The sequence below is a fragment of the Mastigoproctus giganteus genome, chromosome 6, assembly GCF_048544385.1.
Source record: "Mastigoproctus giganteus isolate SK-2022 chromosome 6, ASM4854438v1, whole genome shotgun sequence".
NCBI lineage: Eukaryota > Metazoa > Arthropoda > Arachnida > Uropygi > Thelyphonidae > Mastigoproctus > Mastigoproctus giganteus.
Window position 1 is genome coordinate 62,241,542 of NC_143580.1, and position 12,743 is coordinate 62,254,284.

A 12,743-nucleotide genomic window follows, 5' to 3' on the forward strand; every position below is an offset into this window, starting at 1 on the left:
GTTCCGTAAATAAACGATGCTTTCTCAGATCATACGTCAGATCATTAGTTATTAATAGTCAATAAGAGTGGTAAAATTTCCCAAATTGCATAATATTTTAAATTAAATGCAACAAAGGAATTCCCTTACCTTGTAGTTTTTTCCACCCAATTTGAGGGGCTGGATAAGCTGTAGCAGTACAGTCTATAGTAATATCTGCTCCAACCACACCCACCACATCAGTAGGCTCACGTAACCAACTTGGAGGAACTGGCCCGTAATAAAAGAAAATTTTAAAAATATAGATGCATAATCTTTCCTTTACAATTATCAAGAAATTCTAGGAAGCTTAAAATATGCTCATGCATATTATTTTCATACGAATCAAAACATTATAATTAAAGCTCACATATGCAGCAATAATTATAGTGTATAAATCAATCAAAATTTTGACTCAAATGCATCGTTGCTATCAAACATATTTTTACTGCATAAACCTTTTTAACACATTTTATACCGTACATGGTTACACTTTTCTTTTAACAAATAAATCTACACAAATTTCCTCTTTATACAGAGGTAATTCAAGAATTAGTGTAAGAATTTTATGGTAATTCCAAGAAGCTCTACAATAAATAAATGTAAGTATATAATAAAAAATAAATAAATATAATTTAAAAATTCATTTCAATGGGGTGTACTATAACCAACGAAACCGAACTTTTAATATGTAATGCACTTCTCATTCTTCAGTGCATACAAGCAGAAAAGTTGGGAATAACAAATTAATAGTAATAATTTGTGATTTATAACAAAAAAGAGCAAAAAGTAACGATTTTTATGTGCGAAAATTTCGTTTCCACGCATTTGCCACATTGTCCATTCATCCCTCCAACCAGAGGCAACAAACATATCCAGTGCTTCAGTTACAATACATAGTATATGGTTAGCCTGCCATAATAGCAGGCTAACCATATATCATACTCTTCGCACCGCCAAATGGCGTCCATTCAGCTGTCCATCAAAGTGCACACCGTTAATCCACGACCACCCAGACACGGAGGCAAATTATTCCAATGGTCCACCAATACTACTGTCCAAATTCGTACCGTCTCATCGCCCTTCTCTCTGTCATAAGCAAAACTTTGGAACACCTCCTACGACAACGTATTGATATTCACTACAACAATGCTGGCCTCTCCTCTGACAAACAGTACGGCTTCAAAAAGGGTAAATACACAACAGATGCCCTCGGTAACATAATCAACGCTGCCAAGGCTTGCAACCAAAAATACTTCCTAATGATATCCACTGTTTTTGTCGGGGCGTTTGCACCTTCTGGTGGCCAAGCGTCCTTGGCAGACTCAGAGAGGCTAAACTACAAGCAATTTATATAGTTGTATAAAACACTACCTCTCCCAAAGTAGCATTAAAATAAGAGCGTCCTACTGCCAAGTAAACCGACAAGTCCATCGAGGCTGCCAACAGGGCTGCGTTCTCGGTCCCCTTCTTTGGAGCATAGTCCTTGATGAGTTCCTCAACTTGGACCTCGGCAACGTCAAAACCCACGCTTACACCGATGATTTGGTACTGATGCTGGCTTCAAATAACAGCGCCCAATTGGAGGCCTCCGCCAATAGGGCAATCTCCACCCTGCAGGACTGGATAACGCACCACCATCTAGCAATCTCCTCTACCAAGACCAAATCAATCCTCCTGAAAGGCCATCTCGACTTGAACAGACCACCACAAATCAAGATTCACAATAAAACGATCAAACTCGTAGCACAGCTAAAATACTGAGGCTTCCTTGTACCGTATGGCTAATAACAATAACATCGGCATATACCTGGATAAAAACCTCTCCTTTCAACCTCAGCTGCTCTACATACAAAAGAAGACGAATAGCTACACCTCATTAGTCGCAAAAATAACAAGAAGGGACTGGAGATTAAAAAGGAGAACCCTCATCCTATTCTACAGAGTAGTATTTATACCAACCGTCACCTACGCTGCTGCAGTTTGATACAGAAAAGCAACCACTACAGTCAACCAAAGGAAGCTGGACACGATACAGCGTTCCATGCTGCTCACTACCACACGCTCGTGCCGCATCGTCAGTACGCACGACCTCCAGGTCCTTGCGTGTGCTCTCCCGTTGGACCTGGAGGTCGTCCGATGACAAACCTGTCCAATGGGAAAAACAACTTTTTCTAGACTATACCACAGACATAACCAACAACCGGCTGACGGAAGAAAGACGACTCACCACCTACCTACAAAAGGTTTGGCAGCAGAGATGGGAGACCTCTGGAAAAGGGACAATAACCAAGAAAATTATACTGGATGTAGGCAAAATCTTTTCGAAATCCCCAACCTGGCAATCCCCAGGCCTGAGGACCACATACCTGTTAACCGGCCTTAGTGCAATTAATGAGAAACTTGCCACACTGGGGCTCACTGTCGACCCACACTGTTCATGTGGACAAATGGAGACATGGGATGATCTCATGCACCACTGCCTCCTCTACGAGATCTCCGATCTATCCTGATTACAGAAATACAATTTATCCCCAGAGACCAGAGCCAGGCTCCGTCTCCTCCCCCCGGCTGGCCCCTCCTTTCGCCTGGTGAGGCATGGGCCTGCCTCACTGACTCTCTGGGGTCGCCTTCTCTATTGTCCCCATATTTCTACCTCTTCCACCCACTCTATCTGTATGCCAACGAATGTGCCCTACAGTTCCAAATTTAACTACATCCAAATTGCTTCGCCCACAAAACTTTCGGCTCCTCAAATTCTAACGCTATCCGTGCCGCGATCACTCCACGTGTAAGTGCTTTTTTTTTTTTTTTTTTTTTTTTGGTTGACCTGCCAGAGTGACTATCTTAAACTACTGGTATACCTGGTCTGCCTCCACGGGGCGAAGTTCGGGCAAAGTCAGGCCTCAGCATGGATCTGGCGGCTAAATGGCCAGAGGAACAATGGTACATAACACTACACGTAAACAATACCCATATACTTTTAAATCTCTGGCCTTTACAGTGTTCTGTATCAAAAGGCAATATATATATCACGCGGAGATGGGAGAAACTCCTGGTGCCGTTTGACCCTAAACACCCTTTACAATACGCAACCAAACGTAAATTTCCACAGACACACCAACAGGTAGAGGGGCTATGGGGAACCCCAAGAACATTTTCTTTATATTATTAGTATAAGTAGAGGCAAACGATGCAAGCAAGCTTATACAGCATCAGCTAAAAAAGAAAGAAAGAAAAAATAAAGCACTTCAAGCATCACCTGTCCATCCGTTATAATAGTTTGCATAGTTCTTCCTTGAATTTATTCAAATTACCCACTTCTACAACACCAGATTGGCTGGTTGAAGGCAGGCTTCCACACATCCATCCTTTGGCAATTTGAATTTATGCCCCTTCATGTGTGTGGTCTGAGCAAGAGGAAGGATTCCACCAGTATTGACTGAGCGTAATCCATTCAGAGACTTAAACATCTCAATCATATTTCCTCCAAATGCCTAGTTTCCAGACGCTGCAATTTGCCGAACTGAAGCCTTTCCTGGTAAGAGCACCTTTTTGTTCCCTCAACCATCTCAATATTCATTTGTTCCAACAAATCCACATCCTTCCTAAAATAAGGCCTAACCACTACCTTATACAACACAATAATCACATCCTTATCTCTACTGGCAAAGTTCCTGTATATCATTGACAAAATCCCATGAGTTGCCCTGGCGGGCTATCTACCCTACTCAGAGAACTTCATATCTAACTGCGCAATTATCCCCAAGTGTTTTTCATTGTCCACAGTCTTGAGTGTGGTACCTTTTAAATATGTATTTACCCAAGGGGCTCACATCTGGTGAGTATGGGCTTGGGAAACCCAGGGTCCTGATCTGGATATCATCATTCTTCTCTTTCTTGGTGAGTCCCTTCTACTCTCTCTCTCTCTCTCTCTCTCTCAGGGTAACGCGGGAATTTTTTTTTTTTTTTTTTTTGGCTTGTGCAACATAAGCCTTAGGCTTCCTTGCACCATACAGCTAATAATAATAATCTAAGATTACTGCTACCCATGTGCAATACCTTAATATTTTTTTATGATTACCGGTAACTTGAATTGCCACTTCTCAGCCCATGTGCCTTATAGGTCTTTTTACAACAGATCTAGAAAAGTTAGAAAACTTTTCTAGATCTGTTGTAAAAAGACCTATAAGGCACATGGGCTGAGAAGTGGCAATTCAAGTTCCTGCCAACGTTCGTATACTCTTTGTATACATCATGTAATTGTACTGTCATGTAATATAATTTTTAAAAGCTACCTATAGTATGGCACATACGAGCATTCCTCCCCCCCGAAACAATTTCTGACTGCGCCACTGGTCCAGTCTAATAGTTTCCCCTAAATAGTTTGTATTTATGTCCCCCTGCTTTTTGCGCCTCATTTCAAACTGAAAAATTCCACAGAAGCGGGAAAGTCACAGAAGATCAGTGCTAAAGAGATTCAAAATTCAATTACGCTGTGTCCTCACAAAACCAAAAAAACCTTAAGCCACAACACTGAAAATGCACCATTAAATATAGTGCCATACATTGCATTTTAAGTGTGAAAAAAATATGCAACTTTAGTCTATGTTGTTAAGATAGTGAATAACTTCTATAAAGGTCGCATTATGATGGAAGCGACCTAACCTGCAACAAACTGAAAAGAATCAACGTGAACCATTTCGTGTAGTGTGGCGCATCCTCACGACCTTGGGCCCCTTTGTAAAGTAATTTATGTAACTTTCTACTTTTTATTTTTTCACCTCCCTGAGCTCAAGGCACTTGCGCAGCTGCACCGTAAAGACAAAACGAATATAATAATACTGGAACATTTCTTGTGGTGGGAGAACAGAATCCTTTTCTAGTTTGCATCCAGTCTTCACGTGGCTCTACCTCCCACTACAACGCTTGATGATTTTAAACGGTAACTAGCCTGTAAGGGGTAGTTATAAGATTATACTTATATCTTATATAAAAAGTGTAACTGCACTCAAATGCTTAAGAGGATTGGGGAAGCGAATCAAAAGTCGCAATGTGGGGATGGTTGCGCGAAAAATTCGTTATGCTATAACGGGAAGTGGAGATCAAAGCTTTTGCCTAATCAGTGAACGACCCCCTAATTTTCACCAAACATTTTTCCTCGTCATTTTATGGTGGAGAAAATTAGAATTTTAAGTATTCACGGGTTTTTACGTTATGGAAAGTTTCATACAGTATTATTTTTTTAATACACATAACAGACAACTGGCCGATAACGATTTGCATTCTGTTTTATACCGTATATTACATAATTATATAATAGCGCAGTCATAATAAATATGAATAAAACCATGAATTATAATAGGTAAAATAATGTCAAACTTATGATATATTACACAATGTATTAAAATCAAGTTACACTTGAAAAGAAACTTGTAAATTTTAAATATAGGTTTACAATAAGTAAATGTCAATTAGAATTACGGAAGCATTTATTTTACCAAAGTTATAAGAGACTTGTAATCTGGAAATTTTAGTATTAGGCAAGTGAATGACAGTAAATAGTGTAAACATATATTAATAAACTCACTCGCGATTTATCTGTAATCAAAAATCAAGTTATAGTTAAAGAGCCAATTTAAATTTTAGATTTTACGATATAATAATGTCAGTTAGGATTTTGAACATCATATTTTAGTCATGCTGACTGCAGCAGCAGCTTGAAAGTTACGACATGAACTAAAATAAAATTATAACATTAATTAAAATGGAGTTTGTTACGTTTTGCACTCTGATTTGCATAAAAAGAGATACTTACCTTCGACAAGCAGCTGCCCAGAAGAACTATCAGAACCAAAGGCATTTCTTACTTCGCAGGTGTAGTTGCCAACATTACTAGCTCTGACATGATCAATAACATAAACTGATGACCTCTGATCATATGACGTAATTTTTCCGTTGGCGGAATCTGTCAACTCTCTTCCATTGAAGAACCACTTAAAACTAACAGGTGGTGTACCTCTCTTTAGAGTACAAATGACATCCGCATTTTCATTCAGTGCTAAATCCGGTGGTATGATCAACGTTTTTAACAACGGTGCATCTGAAAGCAAAATTCATTTTATGCTTTTTAGTCCTATAAACATAATATATAAAAAGGGATTAATTTGCTAATTACAGGATTACATTAATAAAGTTAACAACTTCAAAAATTAATTAGAGTGAAATTACACAGCAGAACATATACATGGTGTCTCAAAAATATTGGTACAAACGTTTAGGGGAGGTAGGTAATATTTAAAGGAATGTGAATCGCATAGGAACCCATAACCGGAAACGTCACCGTAAGTCGGTACACGGCGCTGTTTATCAGTTCGCGGGAGGGAAAATTTCTGGTTTACTCATTCAAGCAGTAGTCGCCGCACGAAAAGCATGCATCGATATACGAACTGTGAGCTGGCAGACATGCACCTAGTGTATGGATTAGCAGAGGGTCCACACGGTGTGCGCCTCCATACGGCAAACATCGCTTCGCAAGAAATGTGTGGGCAGGTATGGTCGGTGACTGCTTAGTCGGCCCATACCTGTTACCATCCCGCATGAACTCCGCTAAATATCGGATCTTTCTTGAACAAGTTCTACCAGGGTTACTTGACGATGTTCCAGCAAATGTGAGACGCAACATTTGGTTTCAACATGACGGGCGCCTGCCCATTATGGAAGGTGTGTTCGTGACCATTTGAACAGGCGTTTTGGGCGTCGATGGATTGGCCGTGGTGGACCCGTTGCCTGTCCCCCACGCTCACCTGATTTATCGAGCCTTGATTTCTTTCTGTGGGGAGCCCTCAAATCTATCGTGTATGAATCGCCTGTGGAGACGGAAATGGATCTCCTGGCGAGACTCGTCTGCGCTGCTGCTACTGTCAAAGAAACTCCAAGCGTGTTCGACTGTGTCCGCCAATCCATGCTGCGTCGCTGTCACGCATGCATCGCGTCTCATGGTGGAACCTTCGAGCATCTGTTGTAACATCATGAAATGCATCCATCTCGTACTCCATTGTTAATATTATGTCAAATAAATGTTTGCCACTAATTCCTGTCTTGTGTCATTTCTGCTTCTTGTGCCTCTGCTACTACTTTCCCGTGACGTTTCCGGTTATAGGTTCTATGCGATTCACATTCTTTTAGATGTTACCTACCTCCCCTAAACGTTTGTACCAATATTTTTGAGACACCCTGTGTATCCATAACAATAGAATTATGAGTGCACCCACTTGAAAATTTGTTTTGTATGCTCCCCTCCCACAAAATAATATGAGTTCTGTTAGCTGCAGCTTGCAAACCAAACCAAGTTAAAGATGAATTCGCCATGCAGAGAACTCTATCTCCTTTCATTTCTCGGATGTTATTTTGTTTGTTTTTGTGCCAAAACAACTAATGTTATAAGGCGTCAGAGTGTACTGCTGTCTGTAAACTGCATGGATTATAGTCTGTTTGCCAGTTATGCTTGATGAAAAACCTGCGTTTCCGGTGCGGGAGGAGAGTTGAAGTCTGTTACCCACGCATGAGACTGACCAACTCGCCCACGATGTGGAAAAAAGCCATTAAAAATTTGTCACGTCTTTACCAGATTTAAACCCAAGCAATCACTGTTCTTCTACAAGGTGGGGAAGGACGGTGATTGCAACCACGAGGATTCACTTGTGATCTATATGAGTTCAGTATGCTCTGAGAATCACTTATTCTTCCTCTTTGTCTCCACCCACTGATGAAATGGACGTTATGTGTGTATTGTCTGCGAACTGCACATGTTACTGTTGGCCGAGTTATTGTGTTTGAGGAGAAAAAATAATACATAAATCCGGAGTGGGAGGAATATCCTGGACAAAATGGTGTGAGCAATGGTGTCCACAACTCAACAGCGCGTTCTTTACTAAACTGCTAGTATTAATCAAGTTCAGAGTTAATTGCTTGTAAACCTCGAGTGACGATAAAAAGCTTAAAACCACTAGTTATAAAGGATCCATGATAAAAGTGGGAATAAACGGCAGAAAACATTACACGTTTTCAGAGGGTACTGTTGCAAATTCCTGTACAATCTAGAAAACGTATTTTTCAATAACCTGAATTATGAAATCATCAACGTAGAGGATTGTTCAAATAGATGTGAAATTTTTCAAGTAGAAAATTCCAAATCTAGCAGTCTCTTGGCAATAGTAACAAACACGAGAGCCGATTTCTGTGACTCGTTTTTTAATTTTTTTGTGGAGTATAATCCTCTTCAAACAAGATTATGCTTTACAAATAAGTCCATTTATATGTTATTAGTTAGCCCTCGCAGTTAGTACAGTGGTTATAATTATCATCTCTCCGTTCTTCTCAGAACATGGCCGAGTTAATCGATCTTAGAAAGGAGTGCATGGTTTTATTTTCGAAAAATCAGTTTTTCGTCCAGCAAACACTCCAACCGATTGAAATCGAAGCCTAATTTATGTTTGTCCAATTTTAATTAACTTTGGAATTGCTTGATATATACAATATGTAAATATATATGATATATGTAAATATACAATTTTATGAAAATCTGTCCGCTGTCAGTAGTCACGTACTGACCGATGGATATGATGAAGACAACAGGCGCTTCGTTCATATGCAAACGCGCCTAAAAAATCAACAGCTATTGTATTTTTTTAGAATACATAGTATCGAGTTTAGCGCACTTTAATTTTTTAAAATATTTAACTGAGTGGTAAGAAAAAGCGAAATCATTATCAATTAAATGCAACTTTTTTCGTAAAGATGAAGACTGTTGTTGTTCTTGTTGTGCGTGCGCGCGCGCGCGTTTGTAATACCACAAACCGCTACGGTTTGTCGTATTACAAACGAGCAAAAAAATAAATAAAAGAAAAGAAACAATCATTATTATTTTTATTCTTATGTACGAAAAATAATTACAGATATACGATCAAAATACTTTTATATATATTGGCACGCAAACTTAATTACTAATAAAATCATCTCAGAAAAAGGTTTAAAATTTAAAATAAAAACAAAATTATTCCAGAAATATAATAAAATAAAATAAAATAAAATAAAGTAAATAAAAATAAAATAATTTTATAAATAAAAATAAAAATAAAAATAAAAATAAATAAAAATAAAATAAAAGAAATAAAATAAAATTATTCCAGAAGTGACCCGGGGGCTCACTTCTGGTGAGTACGGGCTTGGCACACCCAGGGTCCTGAGCTGGATATCATCTTTCTTCTCTTTCTTGGTGATTCCCTTCTACTTTTCTCTCTCTCTAGGTAATTCAGAAATTTTTTTTTTTTTTTTTTTTGCCTGGTGCAACATAAGCCTCAGGCTTCCTTGCACCATATGGATAATAATAATAGTAATAATAAGTTCGCTGGGAAACCGGTATAATAATATAGTAATAAATTACAATGATAATAATAAATAAATTAATATTAATAAAAAATTAATAAAATAAATAAACATCGTGAAAGTTGCTCCAAGGGACCAACCTACCCCAAGGTCGGAGTGGCGGCTAAGGTAGATTGTAGCACCATCTAGCGTCACTCGCGAGAACTACCACTGGACATATGCCGAAGCTAAACAGGTCCACCTCCAATAATGGATGTTGTCGCAGAGAAGCCAATCCCCATCAGGAGAGGAATCTTTCAGGGCAATGCCCTGAGCCCCATTGTGGTTCTGTCTAGCACTTACCCCGCTATCTACCATGCTCAACAGTAGCAAGTACGGATATAACCTCAAAGAAGGAAGGAAGAACCTGTACACCTTCGCCCACCTAATGTATATGGATGACATGAAGCTCTACGCGGGAACCGAGAAGCACCTTCAGCAACTATTCCAGATCACCGAAGAATTCAGCAAGGATATTAGGGTGAAATTTCGTCTAGACAAATGCAAGACCCACGGATTGCGTCAGGGAAAATTAGTCAATCGAAACTACCAGCTGCAGAGTGGTAAAGAGATCGAAGCCACGGCAGAGGGAGAGGCCTACAAATACTTGGGGATAATGCAGGCTCAGCAGTTACAGCACAAGGAAATTAAGGCCTGCCTGACCGAAAAATACCATATGAGACTCAGAAGCCTGCTGAAAGCAAAACTGAATGGAGGGAACACAGTTAAAGCCATAAACACCTATGCAGTCCCAGTGCTAACATACTCCTTCGGGGTCATAGATTGGACTAACACCGAGCTGGAGGATATCATGGAAAAGACAAGGACAATGATGACCAAGAGCCGCCAACACCACCTGAGAGCTGCTGTGGAGAGACTGACAATTGCCCGGGAAGAAGGACGAAGGGGCCTGATAGACCTCATTGAGCAACAGAAGACAGTGATAGTTAACCTGAAGGATTACTTCCACAAACACACAGCAGCACTCCACCAGGCCATAAGGAAGATAGACAAGCGGTATACTCCACTCAACCAAAGCGAGGAGTCCCCCCCTCCAATCAGGAGGTACAAGCGAAGATAGAAAGATGGGCAGAGAAGACACGCCATGGCAGACACTACAATGATCTCCATCAGGGTCACATAGATAAAATTGCTTCCAATGCATGGCTCACGAGCGGGACGCTCTTCCCCTAGACTGAAGGATTCATGCTCGCCATCCAAGACCAGGTAATCAACACCAGGAACTATAGAAAATACATCGCCAAGGAGCCCGGAGTGTTAGTGACACATGTCGACGATGCCGCCTGGCCTCAGAAACCATCCAACACATCACCGCGGGATGCAAGGTGATCACCCAGACTGAGTACACTCATAGACACGACCAGGTAGCCAGGATCAGAAGCTAGCAAGGAAATACCAGTTGATCGAAGAAAGTATACCATACTACAAGTACGAACCCCAGGCAGTCCTAGAGATCCCAACACACAAGCTGTACTGGGACCGCGCCATAATAAGGGATAGGACAATCCCCCACAACAGACTGGACATAACCCTTGTGGACAAGAAGGAAAAGGCTACCTATCTGATTGGCATAGCAGTACCCAACACTGGCAACCTGCAGAAAACCCATGGGGGAAAAATCAGGAAGTATACGAACCTAAGACAAGAGATCAAAGAGATGTGGCATATGCAACAAGTAACGACCATCCCGATCATCGTGTCAACTACAGGTTGGAGCCAAAGACAGTACACAACAGCCTAGCAGCAATAGGTCTCCCAGCGAACACCTACAAGGAACTCCAGAAAGTCGCAATCCTGAACACCTGTAGGATAGTCAGAGAGTTCCTCGACCAACAGTAACATAAAACATAACAACAACCACCCTGTGTACTTGGTAGCAATACCCGTCATGAGGTGGAACCCCCAATCAGGGAGAAATAATATAAGAGCATCAATAATAATAATAATAATAATAATAATAATAATAATAATATATAACAGGAGGCCACGGGGAATAGGTTATTCTGCCAATTCTCTTCTGCATAAGACAGACACTGAGTCACTTAATTTTTTTTTTTATTATTATTATTATTTATTTTATTTATTTATTTTATTTTTTTGATTTCTGTATACAGAAATTCTCAGTACTGTACTGCATACAGAAAGAGTCTATGCCTGACATACAAAATGACTTTTATATATCTTTCAAGCTTTTATAGTTTGAGGCTTGACTTAACTACATCAATAATGCATTTAATAAATTCATAAGAAATAACTTACACTGCCAATTATTTTTTAGGCATTTCTTAATACAGTAAGCAGATACTAGTAACAGAGTGATGTTATGAGCACGCTATTCGTTCATGCAGCCATAGCTATCGTGTATTTCGTTGTCGTGGCAACCAGCTTTATCAATACCGCACAAGAGGCTATTAAAATAACGGAGCATCCAATGTACAAAATTTCGTTTGTTTTTGCATAAAAGAGAAAAGAAGCAATGAATAGTTGAAAAACTTGGTTAAGATTTAAACACCACTCAAGAAATTGTGAACATATAAATAAATGGAATTTGCAGGAACATGCTTGGAAATCATAAACTAAAGCGCTTAACCGACATTACGATTCGCTTTGGACCTAAAGGAGCTTTTTCGGGAAGCAGGTGTTAGATCAACGTACGTTCTCGGAGTCGGGATTATGTTCTAAGAGGTTCCTTTTAAGGAAGAGGGAAATAAAATGTAAGTAAATTTTAATAACATTAAGAGGGTAAAGAAAATACACAGAATGAAATAAAATTTACATTTTATTTCCCTCTTCCCTAAAAAGGAACCTCTTAGAAGCTCCTTTTAGTTTTTTGCGGGGAAGTCAAATTTGAAACTCTAAACTCTTAACAACAATAATAGCAGAAGTTTCTGATGTGTGAAGATTAAATCAATATCAGTTCCTATACAATCGTGCAGTGTATGCTTTTCACTACCTGAAGTCGAAAGCATACAAAAAAAAAAAAAAAAAAACATTCACTGAAATACGGAGTTGCAAATGTCCTGCAACCCAATCCAACTGAATCGATATGATGCTATGCCCTGACTCCTGCACGAGCATGGAAATACCATTAAACCTAGGTCCTCACTCGGTGGAGTCCTATGTTCAGTAGAACGTAAATTTTTAAATAGTAGGTTGGCAGTCAAACCAACATCGCGAGATCGCAAAATGACATTACTGCATGAGCATGTCGGTGTGTTGTACTTTTGTACTGTTGTACTTTTTATGGGTATAAATAATGTTGATTAATAACAGATTAC

At 39.6% G+C, this 12,743-nt stretch overlaps 1 protein-coding gene across 3 annotated transcripts in view; it reads right to left on the minus strand.

Moving 5' to 3' along the window:
* The window catches only part of LOC150084348 (cell adhesion molecule Dscam1-like), a 118,324-nt gene that overhangs the window by 89,992 nt on the left and 15,589 nt on the right, over positions 1–12,743 (minus strand). For all 3 annotated transcript variants that reach the window (XM_090375182.1, XM_090375183.1, XM_090375181.1), the window contains exons 2-3: positions 5,837–6,121; positions 130–249 (exon numbers count right to left, since the gene is read on the minus strand). In XM_090375182.1, the coding sequence (XP_090231308.1) occupies positions 130–249; positions 5,837–6,121 (405 nt within the window). The remainder of the gene's footprint in view (positions 1–129; positions 250–5,836; positions 6,122–12,743) is intronic.